Source organism: Carettochelys insculpta, chromosome 1 (genome assembly GCF_033958435.1).
Source record: "Carettochelys insculpta isolate YL-2023 chromosome 1, ASM3395843v1, whole genome shotgun sequence".
NCBI classification, from domain to species: domain Eukaryota; kingdom Metazoa; phylum Chordata; order Testudines; family Carettochelyidae; genus Carettochelys; species Carettochelys insculpta.
The window spans coordinates 149,487,770-149,501,641 of NC_134137.1; the positions used below are offsets into that span (position 1 = coordinate 149,487,770).

At 43.0% G+C, this 13,872-nt stretch overlaps 1 protein-coding gene across 5 annotated transcripts in view; it reads right to left on the reverse strand.

Annotated features, from left to right (window-relative positions):
- PIR (pirin) overlaps positions 1–13,872 on the reverse strand; it is an 87,150-nt gene that overhangs the window by 30,853 nt on the left and 42,425 nt on the right. For all 5 annotated transcript variants that reach the window (XR_012645433.1, XM_074993399.1, XM_074993406.1 and 2 more), the window contains exon 6: positions 4,073–4,157. Coding sequence is in view for 4 of the 5 variants with exons in the window: in XM_074993399.1 (XP_074849500.1) it covers positions 4,073–4,157 (85 nt within the window). In the remaining variant the exon portion in view is untranslated. The remainder of the gene's footprint in view (positions 1–4,072; positions 4,158–13,872) is intronic.

A 13,872-nucleotide genomic window follows, 5' to 3' on the forward strand; every position in this document is an offset into this window, starting at 1 on the left:
GGTGCAAACAGGTTTCTGAAGGACCTGGAACACGGTGGTGGCTACTGCTATACAAATATTCACATTTTTTGTGCATCTTCCAGCTCCATCTCTGATGTAGCCCATGTATTTGGCAGTTGTCATCTAACAAGACAGGATAAAACTTGGCTGGTTGTAATCTGGATCTGGAGGCTGCTTGATCACATAGGTCAGGGATTTAACCTTGTCTGGATTAATAACCAGATCAGTACACACTGCTTCTTGCCCAATCAGATCAACCATTTACTGCAGTGATTCACCAAACTGAACCAAACAGACAATTTCATCAGTATATCTGAGATCTCAGAGGAAAGTGGCGATCTGCTCAGTGTCTACCATCTTCGCAAGCTACTCCATCAGCCAGTCTGTGCCGATATTGAGTAATGAACGTGACTCACTGCAGCCTTCCCAAATCTGACTGCAGCTTTCTGTCCCATGATAGAGCTCTTAAATCAATGACACTATTGCCTGAAAGCTAGGGTAGATTAGCTACTAGCTTTCCCACCAATCAGAAGATTGGCAATGAATCTATACAAAGCTGCACTAGTGTCTTCTGCATGGAAGCAACTTTTCACTCACTTCACGCTCATTTCAATTCTCAAAAAAGCCACAAATGATCAGATCCGGTTTTGTTACAGAAATTTTTAACTAATTTCTTCCCTCCACAGTTTTTGACTCTGAAGAACAGACTGGACTAATAAAGTCACAGAGAGGTAGCCGTGTTAGTCTGTATCTTTATAAAACAAAAAAATCAGTCCTGTTGCACTTAAAAGACTACAATTTATTAGGTGATGAGCTTTTGTAGGGCAGACCTACTTCTTCAGATGTCAAAAATTCTGAATTTTCCAGATCTGAAGAAGTGGGTCTGCCCCACAACAGCTCATTACCTAACATATGATTTTGTTAGTCATTAAAGTGCTACAGGACTGATTTTTTGTTTTGTGGACTAACAGTTGACGCACTCATACAGTGTATGACATCACAATCCATCTGTCACAGGAGGAGTGAATTTTGTGACATCACAAGGGACCGATACATGAAAGAAAGTCAGTTCCAAAGGAGAGTATGCAAGTAAGTCAGTATTCAGCAGCATGAGAAAAGAAACAAAGATAAATTAAATCCTTTTGTATCAATGTTTGGGTATAAAAGGCACATTTGCTTCAGCGTGACAAAGGCTCTCCAGGGATGCAGTTGTGCAACCCTTTATTACATTTTAACTACATTGTCAGTGGTTTTAGCAGCACTTTAACTTTCTCATATCATGCCAGAAGATTAAATTTGTTATGACTGTAATGTCCATGAAACATCTGTAGAATAAACCAAAAAGTCTATTTTTGATGTGCTGAGTCTTCTAAATTGTCAAGTATCTTCAATCTCTTTTCTCTGTGTATTCCAAATCCCTAACTCCTTGCTTTAAGCATTCCCCTTCTATTCTTTATGCATCACTTTTATAAAATGCATTGCTGGAAAAAAATGAGGATGGACACCAATATCCTTCTGTCTTCTTCTCCAAGTGTAACATTTTTATAGAAAATGCATGTTTCGGAAAACACTAACGACCTTTCAGAGTACCACATCTCTGGCCCAAGTTAACTCCCATGAGGGTCTGATATTTCACTAACATTGCCCAAGAGCATGGCTTCCAACTGCTAAATCATCTGTCTACCTTTTCCTTTATGATAATATATTTTCCCCAAGTCTAATCTACTTCCTTCATACTTGCTTTGCTAATCATTTTTGGCTCCTACACTATCTGTTTTTGGTCTGTATCTGACGAAACCTCTGAAAATTTCTTAGAAAGATAATTTGTAGCATGGTCCAAAATCCTGAGATCATCTCCTTTCTCTGGTAAATGGGAGTGCAGCAAACTCTACATTGTTTTACTAAAAGTAAAATCAACAGGTACAGCGATAAACACTGTGCTCTTTTTTCTCAAGCGAAAACACAAAAATGTGTTGCAAATGTGAAGGAATTTGGCTATGTTGGAGATTTTGCTAATTATGAGGCCAGTCCTGCCAATCTTTACACAAGAGTAGCCCTGCAAAACTCACTGAGACTGTTCACCAGAAGAATGATTGAACACCACACAGTTGCAGGACTGGGCCCTGGATTCTTTGTAAGTGACATAGAATGTAATAGTTAACCTATTATTACATACTTCACCTGCTATTGTAAAAAATACTGTGCATAAACATATATTTTCTGAGAGAGCAAGTAAATGACCTGTTGCTTAACTCTTAGATGTATTTCTTCTAAAGGGATCAGTGGGATGATCAAAAGAAAAGCTGGGAACAGGGGATAAACACATTAATAGCCACTTTAGAAAGAAGCAGACATATATTAATATCCCATACTCTTACACTATTTCTTTACTACTTTACTGCAGATTTGGTGGGAAATCCTTCACAGTGTACTGGTATTTACTGCAGAACAACAAGAGAGTAGTCTATTAATGAACAACTCTACAAAGGCTATATTAAAATGTTCACACAAGGAAATAGTAAGACAACATCATTTGAAATACTGCAAGTCAATTATATAGATCAAGTTGTCTGTGCTTTATGAATATTCCACCATTTGCCCAACTGGTCCTCTTTTACCAAATGAGTAAAATGGTAGATTCTTGAAGACACTGGAAAAGACTCCTTACAGGCCAATATAGGGAGCTAACTAAGTAACTTTAAGTTGTTTATTGGTTTAGTTGTATTTTCATTTTCTTAACTGTTCCCAAATGAAGTGAATTTAATGGTGAGCCTATTCAATGTCTAGGATTGGTGAGCACCACCCACCAAAATAATAGAAGGCCCAACACCACAGTGAGAGAAGGGCCACTGAACACAGAGTGGAACAGCATCCCAGAGAGGGAAGGGCCTATTTATCCACAAAGTACAGACAACTGTATGTAAATACTCTCCCCAGTAGTTCAACCTCATGCAGTGAACCGCTGTCAAGAGTAAAGAGTAGTTTAGCCTTCTTGCTGTTGTTTCATGAACATTCCCCACTGACAACAGCAATAAAGATACTATGGTTGAGCCTTACACAGAACTCTCTCATCCAGCAACATCCATAATCTGGCATGACTTTAATTAGCTGGACGACCACTTTTCAAGGGTGTGGCCAAGTTTTCTGGGGTCCCATAAAGATGGTTACAGCCACCAGTCCTGGCTCGCAGTGTTCTGTGCTTAGTCACAGAGAAGTAGCCGTGTTAGTCTCCGTCTATTTTTGTTTAGTGTTCTGTGCTGTTTTTTTATCTTTAATTTACCCCTAAAAGTTGTCTCAGGGCCCAGTAAGCAGTGGACATGTTGGCAAAGTGCTAGAAAAGTTTGACCTCCCATCATCCAGCAAATTCTCCCATCCAACACCAGTCAGGTCCCAAGGGTGCCAGATGAGAGAGTTTCAACCTGTGCCGTGCCAGTTGTGAGGTGAGCCTACTAGGGTTGCCAACTCTGACTGAAGCTGTTCCAGGATTTTTTTTCCCCACAACATGATGTCATTTTCTTAATATATCACATTAAACTCTCCAGGTTTGCTTTCAGTAGTCACTGGGAGACTGAAGCCAATTCTGGGAGACTCTCAGGCCAGTTCCAGAGGGCTGGCAACCCTACCCTTTGCCCCATATGTGAGAGCACCAGTCCTTTTTCTCAACACGTGAGGATGGCAATGATTTTTAGTTACTGTCAGCTTGTGGGTCCCAACCAGATGCACCCCCTTCTCCAGTCCAGTCTCCCCAGTCAAATTAACTGGACTAGTTTTACATCTACCAATTTTTAATGGTTTTCAGACACTAGAATTTGCCCTCATAAACTAGTATTTTATTTTAGATACATGGATGATATTTACATCCGTGAGAATTATGCCTATTTTCAAGGGAAGAATTTGGTCAAAGGTAATTGTCATATTGAAATTTTTAACTTCTGAGTTTACAGAACACTGTAGCCATAAGGAGATCATTTTGCTCATAATACTACAATATACACAGAAATTCACGACCACCCCATTACAGGAGAAATGGCTTCAATTTTTTTGTTAAACTGATCACTGAAACCTTCCCTACCTTTGGGAACTGGCTGAATGTGCTTGGCTCCTTTGTCTAGCTTGAAATCCAGATATAATGTTGGTGTGCGAGTATACACCTTGGACTAGTGAAGAAAGAGGGAGAAAAAAGTCATTTCTGAAAATTAAATATACCTTTATATCACATAATGATTTTCACATAATAAATAATGACATTAAATTAACTACTGGGTCTGTTATTTAACAAAACAAAACAAAAAAATAAGTTATATCCTCTCTACAGTATTTGACAATCGCTTCACACTATAATTATTTAATTGTAATTTGTAGCACTGTGAGAGGTTCACACCTGGGCCTGGGTGGCCTAGTGGCTAGGCCCCCTGACCGAGCCTGTTGGGTGGGTTGGCAGCCCCCATCCAAGTGTCTATGGGTTGAGTTTGGGGCGTGGCCCTGAGAATCTAGTTCCCCTTTTAGTGGGAGAGGGGTCCCCCGGGGTGGGGCTCCCCGCAACCCTCAGTACCTGGGAGAGAGTCCTGGGCTGCGCCCTCCGGTGGCTAACTGGGTGGCGGCTCTGGCCTGGGGCCTCCTGCCTCGTCTCGTAAGCCCCAAACTGAGCTGGCTTCCCTCCCTTTATACCCGTCCAGGCCTGACACTGGCCACAGGTGAAGGGTGGGGGGTGCTGACTGGGCTAAGCCCTGTTTAACCCGTGCCTTGCCTGGCCTCCCTCTCTCACTCCTACAAGCACCTTTCATATAAACCAAGTGCCAAAATACATTTCAAGTTAAAGAGACATATGACAAAGTTAAATAGTAAATACATTACAGACAAAAGAGAATGGTCAAGAGGTAAAAAGGAGAAAAGTTATACTTCCAGCTGAGATATGAAAAGTTTGGAAGTGCCAGTGAGGTGAGGAGATAAAGTTAGGCTCTTCCATGCAGCAGGATCTGCAGAAAAATGGATCATACACCCAAAACCAGTGAGAGTGCATGGAGGGACTGAGAGATGCCAGACCGTGTGGAACAGGAAGTAAGTTAAAGCCCGTCTCTCATGGGAAAGGCTTAAACAGTTTTGAACTGGGTCCAGAGAATAGTGTTAAAGGCATTTGAGGATAAGATATTCTTTGTACACGCAAGAAGGCAAACAGCAGCACTGTACAAATAAAGTTTGCTTCCCCAAGTTCTAATTGTTCAGGACTGAAGGTAGTTGCAATACTCGAGAGGAGACGAAGTAGTAGATCAAGATTTCTAGAGCAATGGAGTCATGATAGGGGTTTCCACTGTCATTATGGCAGATTCATAAAAATACAAGATTAAGTATGGTGACCATCTGTTCCATACTGGGCGGGACAATCCCATTTTTAGGGCGCCAAAAAGGCACCCTGACTTATTTTTTAAATAGACTAATTGTCCTGTATTTGGCCCTCCCACTTCCTGTGCTGGCTGGAGACTCAGAGGGCTTTTTTTCCTGGTCACCACCATTTTTAAAACATAGCTCCCCGCTTGCTGCGCCACTGGGAAGTCACTGCCAGCCCCAGCCTCTCTCAGGTGTGTGGTTGCACTTGGGACGGAGCTGGGGTGGGGTGGGAAAGTGAGCACTGGGTGGGGGGAGCTGGAGCTGTTGCAGTGCAGGGCTGGGGCCATCGCCTGAGCCTCCACCACCCCCCCAAGTCCTTGCTGCAGAGCTGGGGTGGAGCCAGAGCCCTGCACCACATGGGGGCAGATCCCCCCCCAACTCCTTGCCACATCACAGGGCCAGGGCTGGAACTCTGTATAGTACAGGGCCAAGGCCCCCCTGGACCTCCCAAGAGGCCGGAGCCCCATGCCCGGAGTCCTGCCACAGGGCTGGGGTGGAGATGGACCTGGAGCCCTAGTACGACGGCCCCTGCTGTGGACCTGGGGCCAGAGCTCTGCATGGCACCAGGGTGGAGCCACCCCTGCCCCCAGCCCTCGCCACGTCACAGGGCCGGGGCCAGAGCCTTGTACTGTGTGGGGCTGAGCCCTCCCCAGATGTCCTGCAGGGCCAGAACCGCCCTGAACTGGAACCCTGTGCAGTGTGGGGCTAGGGCCAGAGCCCCTCTGGAGCCCACAGCACCGAGCCCTGAAGAACCTTCTGTAGGCTTGTCTGTCTCCCCAGCCCCAGTGGGAGGGAAGTTCTGGCTGGGAGGGAGGGTTGGGCTGGGGTTTGGGTGAGAGGTAAAGTGCAGTAATGGGTGGAGGGTTCAGGAACAGGCTGGAGGTGAGAGGTTTGGGTGGGAAGAAGGGTGCAGCCACTGCCTGACCCAAGGTGACCAGCTGTCCCGTTTTAGCCAGGACACCCTCCACCCCCAGGGTGTCCTGTATTTAGCCTAGGGGACTATGGTCACCCTAAGATTAAGGAGGAACATTCAGCATAAAGAATTATGCCAAGGTCACAAGCAGAGAAATCAATGGAGAGGCTGGAGCTGAGGAGCAGTTTTTGATTAATATTTACAACATTCCCTATATTCTGTTTTTTTTTTTTGAGGAAGCCATTATTCCTTTGGGCATATACAGCGTATGCTCATACACGTCCAGCCCATTCAACAAAAGCACGCAATACAACTCTTCAGAAAAACATGGTTTTGGTTAAGCAGATAGAAATGCAGAGATGTGTAGAGATATCACCAACTTTCAGATAACCAAAAGCTGAATAAGTAAGTTTATATTCAGGCATTTGTATCATTTACATACTATTGAAAAAAATATGTTTAAAATATAATTAAGCATTAGCATAACCCCCACATCCATCAACATTAATACATTTGCCTTCTGGAGACTACAAACAAACGAGTGCATACCAACATTGGCTATCAACTGTCTAGCTGTCTAAAAGATGCCAGCATTCCAATGAATGTTTTAATCTTTGCTCTGTGCAGAAATGCTCGTCAGAGAAGTCAATAACAACGATGAAATCTCACATGTGCTATAGATATTAACAGAGCAGAAGCAAATAATATTAATAAATAATTTACTAGAACTATTAGTGTAATAAAATACTTCCGGTGCAGACAGATTACACTTGGACTATCCTTATTAGGACTTTTTTCTAATTAAGAGGCACTTCCAGACTTGCACAGAAAAAGGCCCCCAAAAGAAAGCGCTCTCAATGGTGTGTGCATGCCAAATCATTACGTCCTTCAACATGTACAGCCCTCCTCTCTAGGAGATGAGTGAGAAAGTTGTGTCAGAACCTTCTAAGATACTGTGTAGTCACTATGATGTTCTTGGATCTCATCTAAACAATTGGACAGCAAATACACAAAAGCAAATGTCCACGCCAAAACACTGACAGCCATTTTCTGTCAGATTTTTCAGTCACCTCTTAGTGGAGTGTTGCTAGATTTGATAGCCTTGCAGTCTTGGCATAATTTTTCCCTCCAAATAGTTTACAATGGAGGTCCAGTGCCTGGAAACATTTAGTACTTAGATAGTGTTCTTCAGAAAAGTTCTGTTGAATTTAAATTAGAAAAAAAAAGCCCAACTTATCTTCAAGGATTTACAAGAGAAATCTTTCCCTGCTATAGGCTCACACAAGTTAAAAACCCTTTCGAAACACTATCATTCTCTAATAACTTTTATAGCTATTTAGAGCAAATTTTATCAGGGTCCACTAGATTTCTTACTAAATATACTGGTTCCATCACTTCAAAATTCTATGGGTCATTTTCAGAAGGATGCTCAATGCCATTAACCCTACAGATGTCAATGGGCCTTATAAAATTTTACTTTGAATTGGGAAGTGTTGAGTTTCCTGACACATTGCTGACCACAACTAACAGGCAATATAAACTAGAGCAAATGGTGTCCAGCAGCATGTCAGCAAACAGATCAACTATGAGCTAACACAAGCTTGAACATGATTTTTCTCTCATCTGCACTGACTGATGGTCAAAATTGTTTCACTGACCTCCTCAAAGCATCCAACTCAGTCAACCGTAGCACCCTGTGGACCATCCTCTCAAAGACTGACAGCCCTAGAAAATTCATTAGCATCTTGAGGCTGTTTCATGACAACCACAATAGTGAGCTACAACAGATTCCAAAGTGATCCTTTCGAGGACAAAACGGGAGCCAAACAAGGCCATCTCATTGCCTCATCATTGTTCTGCATCTCCATCGCCATGACACTTCACCTCGTTGACGGCAAGCTTCCAGATGGCGTGAAGACTGAATGATAGAATGAACAGGAAGCTTTTCAATCTCAGGAGACTGAAGGCTAAAAGCAAGACCTCCACTTCCTTGATCATGGAGCTCCAGTATGCGGACAACAACACGCTTGCTGCTCTTTCTCCCACAGCCCTTCAGATCATCTTAAGTGCCTTTGCTGAAGCATATGAGAATCTCAGCCTCACACTGAACACTGAAAAGGCCGAGGTGCCCCACTAACCTTTGTTGATGGGACAATCTCATGTACCTTCTATTGATGTCATTGGAGAACTGCTGGAAAATGTGGAGCACTTCTCATACCCTGGAAGTCATCTTTCAGAAAAAATTCAACATTGATGCAGAAATCCAGCAATGTCTGAGCCATGCAAGCTCTGCTTTAACCCGCCTGATTCAAAGGGTCTTCAAGAACTACAACCTCTATCCCAAGGCAAAGCTCATTGTATACCATGCAGTGGTGTTGCAATGCTAGTGTATGCATGTGAAAACTGGACAACATACAAGTGTCATTTGAAGGCACGTGAACAGTATCATCAATGCTGCCACGGGAGAATCCTAAATATCATTCATCAACAACTTGATTGGACTGGTCACCTGGTTTGGATGTCTGATCAGCACCTCCCAAAACAGATTCTGTTTTCTGAACTGGAGGAAGGACAGAGGAGCATAGGGGGCCAGCAGAAGCGGTATAAGGACATGCTGAAGACACACAGGAAAAAGTGCAGCCTTGGTGGCAACACTTGAGAAAACCTTGCTCAGGACCATCTCCCCAGGGGAGAACAGTAATCCATGAGGGAGTGGCACAGTTTGAGAGGTCCCACCGCAGTGCGGACGAGGAGAGGTGGAGAAGGAGAAGGAGCATCAAAAACTGCTGTGCACCCCTCCAACAGCTACCCACACCTACCCCTTCTGTGATAAGATCTGCGGCTCCAGAACTAGGCTGATCAGCCATCAACAGACTTACAAATAGGAGGGTGACATGAAGATGTCCTACCCATTATCAAGTGACTGCTAAGAGTTAGAACAGGGATGATTATAGAGATCAAGTATTCTGTTTTCCTTTAATCCATTCTAGGGGGAGAGGGAAGAATCTGTAAACAAAAAGCTTTTCCTTTTATTTACCTAAACCTAGACCAAGTAGAGCTTCCCACTAGCAGCCAAGTGTCCACTTTCACCTTTGTTATAAGGCACAGAAAGAGCACAGTCTTTTGGCCTTGAAACTTTATCAGGAGATCTCAGTGCAGCCTCTTCCATCTTTTCATTTAAGAAACTTCTGAGAAACCTCTAAACTAATGTTCCAGTTTGTGCCTTTAGCCCATGAGCGCCTTACAGCAATGATGATATTCTTTGTATGGCATGCTGATCAGTTGTAAAGCATGGTGTATACTTTACGGTCCTACATAAATGGATAACAAATAAAATCTCATTGCAGCTGCAGAGCACAGTAAAGAAAAGTACAGCATGTACGTGAATACACACATTCAGAGCTTACCATTAAAGAAGCCAACAACAGAGGGAAAGATTAGGAACTATTAGAAAAATCTGGGCTGGAGAAGAATTAAAAAAGGGTGTTGGAATTTTACAATTTTCATTAAAAAATATTCTTCACAGCAAAATCATTTATCATTTTCTGTGGGAGATCACTGACAACCAGTAAAGCCAGGCTGCCCATCCGTCCCGTTTTTGGCAGGATGGTCTTGTATTTGGGATGCCAAAAAGGTGTCTTGACTTATTTTATAAAAGGGGTTAATTATCCGGTATTTCTTGCGCAGGTAGTGTGTGTCAGTACGTGCTCTGTGCAACAGAGAGCGAGCCAGCTGAGGCTCGGGGAAGGTGCAGGGGCGGAGGGGCGCCTTCACTGCTCCCTCTCTGCTGCTTCCCCAAGTGCCCCCCCCATCCCATATGTGGCCCTGGGAGAAATGGTCACCCTAAGTAAAGCACTACAGCCTTATTCATTATCTCCAAAATGTACGAGACATGCTTGGGGATATTATTTCCTGCACATGTACACTAGATAGAATCATAGAATACTAGGACTGGAAGGGACCTCAAGAGGCCATCAAGTCCAGCCCCCTGCCCCAATGGCAGGACCAAGTACTGTCTAAACCATCCCTAACAGACATCTATCTAACCTGTTCTTAAATATCTCCAGCGATGGAGAGTTCACAACCTCCCTAGGCAATTTATTCCACTGTTTGACCACCCTGACAGTTAGAAACTTTTTCCTAATGTCCAACCTAAACCTCCCTTGCTGCAGTTTAAGGCCATTGCCTCTTGTTCTATTCCTCAGAGGCCAGGAAGAAGAAGTTTTCTCCCTCCTCCTCCTTAGGACACCCTTTTAGACACCTGAAAACCACTATCATGTCCCCCCTCAGTCTTCTCTTTTCCAAACTGAACAAGCCCAATTCTTTCAGCCTTTCTTCAGAGGTCACGTTCTCTAGACCTTTAATCATTCTTGTCGCTCTTTTCTGGACCCTCTGTAATTTCTCCACATCTTTCTTGAACTGCGGTGCCCAGAACTGGACACAATACTCCAGCTGAGCTCAGCCTAACCAGAGCAGAGCAGAGTGGAAGAATGACTTCTCATGTCTTGTTCAGAATACTCCTGTTAATGCATCCCAGAACCACGTTTGGTTTTTTTTTTTTTTTTTTTTTTTTTGGCAACAGCATCACACTGTTGACTCATATTTCGCTTGTGGTCCACTATAACCCCTAGATCCCTTTCTGCTGTAGTCGTTCCTAGACAGTCTCTCTCCATTCTGTATGTGTGAAACTGATTGTTCCTTCCCAAGTGGAGCACTTTGCATTTGTCCTTATTAAACTTCATCCTGTTTACCTCAGACCATTTCTCCAATTTATCCAGATCATTTTGAATTATGACCCTATCCTCCAAAGCAGTTGCAACCCCTCCCAGCGTGGTATCATCTGCAAACTTAATAAGTGTACTTGTCTATGCCAATATCTAAATCACTGATGAAGATACTGAACAGAATTGGTCCTAACACAGACTCCTGCAGAACCCCACTTGTTATACCTTTCCAGCAGGATTGAGAACCATTAAGAACTACTCTCTGGGTACGGTTATCCAGCCAGTTGTGCACCCACCTTATAGTAGCCTCATCTAAATTGTATTCGCCTAGTTTTTTTTTTTTTATAAGAATATCATGCGAGATCATATCAAATGCTTTACTAAACTCTAAGTATATCACATCTACCGCTTCTCCCCTATCCACAAGGCTTGTTATCCTATCAAAGAAAGCTATCAGATTAGTTTGACATGATTTGGTCTTTACAAATCCATGCTGGCTGTTCCCCATCACCTTACCACCTTCCAAGTGCTTGCAGATGATTTCTTTAATTACCTGCTCCATTCTCTCTCCTGGCACAGAAGTTAAGCTGACTGGCCTGTAGTTTCCTGGGTTATTCTTATTCCCCTTATTATAGATGGGCACTACATTTGCCCTTTTCCAGTCTTCTGGAATCTCTCCTGTCTCCCATGATTTTTCAAAGATGATAGATAAAGGCTCAGATACCTGCTCTATCAGCTCCTTGAGTATTCTAGGATGCATTTCATTAGGCCCCGGTGACTTGCAGACATCTAATTTTCCTAAGTTATTTTTAACGTGTTCTTTTTCTATTTCAACTTCTAACCCTACCCCTTTCCCACTAGCATTCACTATGTTGGGCATTCCTTCATCAGACTCCTCAGTGAAGACCGAAACAAAGACGTCATTAAGCATCTCTGACATTTCCAAGTTCCCTGTTACTGTTTCTCCCTTGTCACCGAGCAATGGCCCTACCCTGTGCCTGGTCTTCCTCTTGTTTCTAATATATTTATAAAAAGCCTTCTTGTTTCCCTTTATGCCTGTAGCTAGTTTGAGCTCATTCTGTGCCTTAGCCTTTCTAATCTTGCTCCTGCATTCTTGTGTTTGCCTGTATTCATCCTTCGTAATTTGTCCTTGTTTCCATTTCTGATACGATTCCTTTTTTATTTTGAGATCATGCAAGATCTCCTGGTTAAGCCAAGGCGGTCTTTTGCCATATTTTCTATCTTTCCTACGCAGTGGGATAGCTTGCTTTTGGGCCCTTAATAATGTTCCTTTGAAAAACAGCCAACTCTCCTCAGCTGTCTTTCCCCTCAGTCTTACTTCCCATGGGACCTTATCTACCTGCTCTCTGAGTTTACCAAAATCTGCCCTCCTGAAATCCATTATCTCTATTTTGCTGTTTTCCTGTCTACCCTTCCTTAGAATTGTGATGTAAAACAATCTGCATCTTAACTCATATGTTAAATATCCAATACCCAAAGGGCTTTGTTTTATGTGTGGATTAACGAACTGCAAAATCATTCTCAAACAAATAAAATCTGCCTCTAAAATTACAGCACCAAAAAGGCCATGGAATTAATAAATGTGCCTCCGTTAGTTCTTCTGTAAAGGCACAAACAGGGTTGGCCATGTTACATTACTCTTCTGTATCTTTAAACAAACTGTAGCCAGGCATTAACCTTACAGCCTGACTTTCATACAAGAATGAGCTTACACAAATAAGGGCCAGATCTTTTCTCACTGTGGAACACCCACCCAACAGATAAACTCCTGAAGGTCCCTCCAGATCTTTTTCTCAGGGATGGGGAAGAGATGTGGCACTCTCATCCCTAAACAAAAGGCAGGAGGGTAGGAGGTATCTTGATCTCAGGCGAATCTGCCTAAGTAGAGTTACCACACCTGACCTTTCAAAACAGAGGACCCCCCTGAGAGGGAGTGTATCTGTAGCAGTATCTCCCAACTCACCTTGTATTACTGTACTATATGTCACACGTCAATGCAAGGTGAGCTGGGAGATACTGCTACAGATACACTCCCTCTCAGAAGGGTCCTCTTTTTTATATGGCAAACCTATGCCTGAGTCATCAGAGGACAGAGCTATCCTTGCAAGGACCTTGTGATTCTGCAGTCACACAACCTGGTGGAACTGTGCTGACAGGGCTTCCCGTTTACAGGTGCTTTGTGAGCCGTCCCCTACAGGAAGGTTAGGCAGAGTGAAAGGGTTCCATTTAAAAAAAAAAACAACACTAATTCAGCCTCAGAATTCATTTGACAGTGAATTTCCTAGTGGTTCCTATGGGAAATAGGGAAAGATGATGCAAACAGTAAACCTGCTTCCACCCTCCCTATTCCAGTCTCTGCCTGCTCACAAACAACTAACCTCACATAGAGCTCTCTGCAGGGATTGAGGGTAGGATACGTTGCCATGGAGTTGACACTTCCCCCTTCCACATACCCTAGAGGACGTCTGGCTGTAAGTTATGCATATCCTGAAGATGATTTATAAAGAACCCTTAATTATGCAGCGCTACCAGACTTGTAAAAATATCCTCACCACTTCTTATGTGCCTAAGATATATAATCAAAGCCAAAGCCTGAAATCTTTGTTCATTTTTTTTTTTTGTAGTCCTTGCTCAGACAAAAACTCTTCTGGCTTCAGTGAAAAACTCCCAGACCAGTGAATAAGTAACTCAAGATATGGCCTTCAGTTAGCAGTGATCCATTCTAATTATATGCATATTCTCCATATTAAACTCCCCCAAAACAGTATAATTAATCTGTACGTATAAATTTCCTTTTTAAAACCAAGGATTACCCACACTGTGTACCCT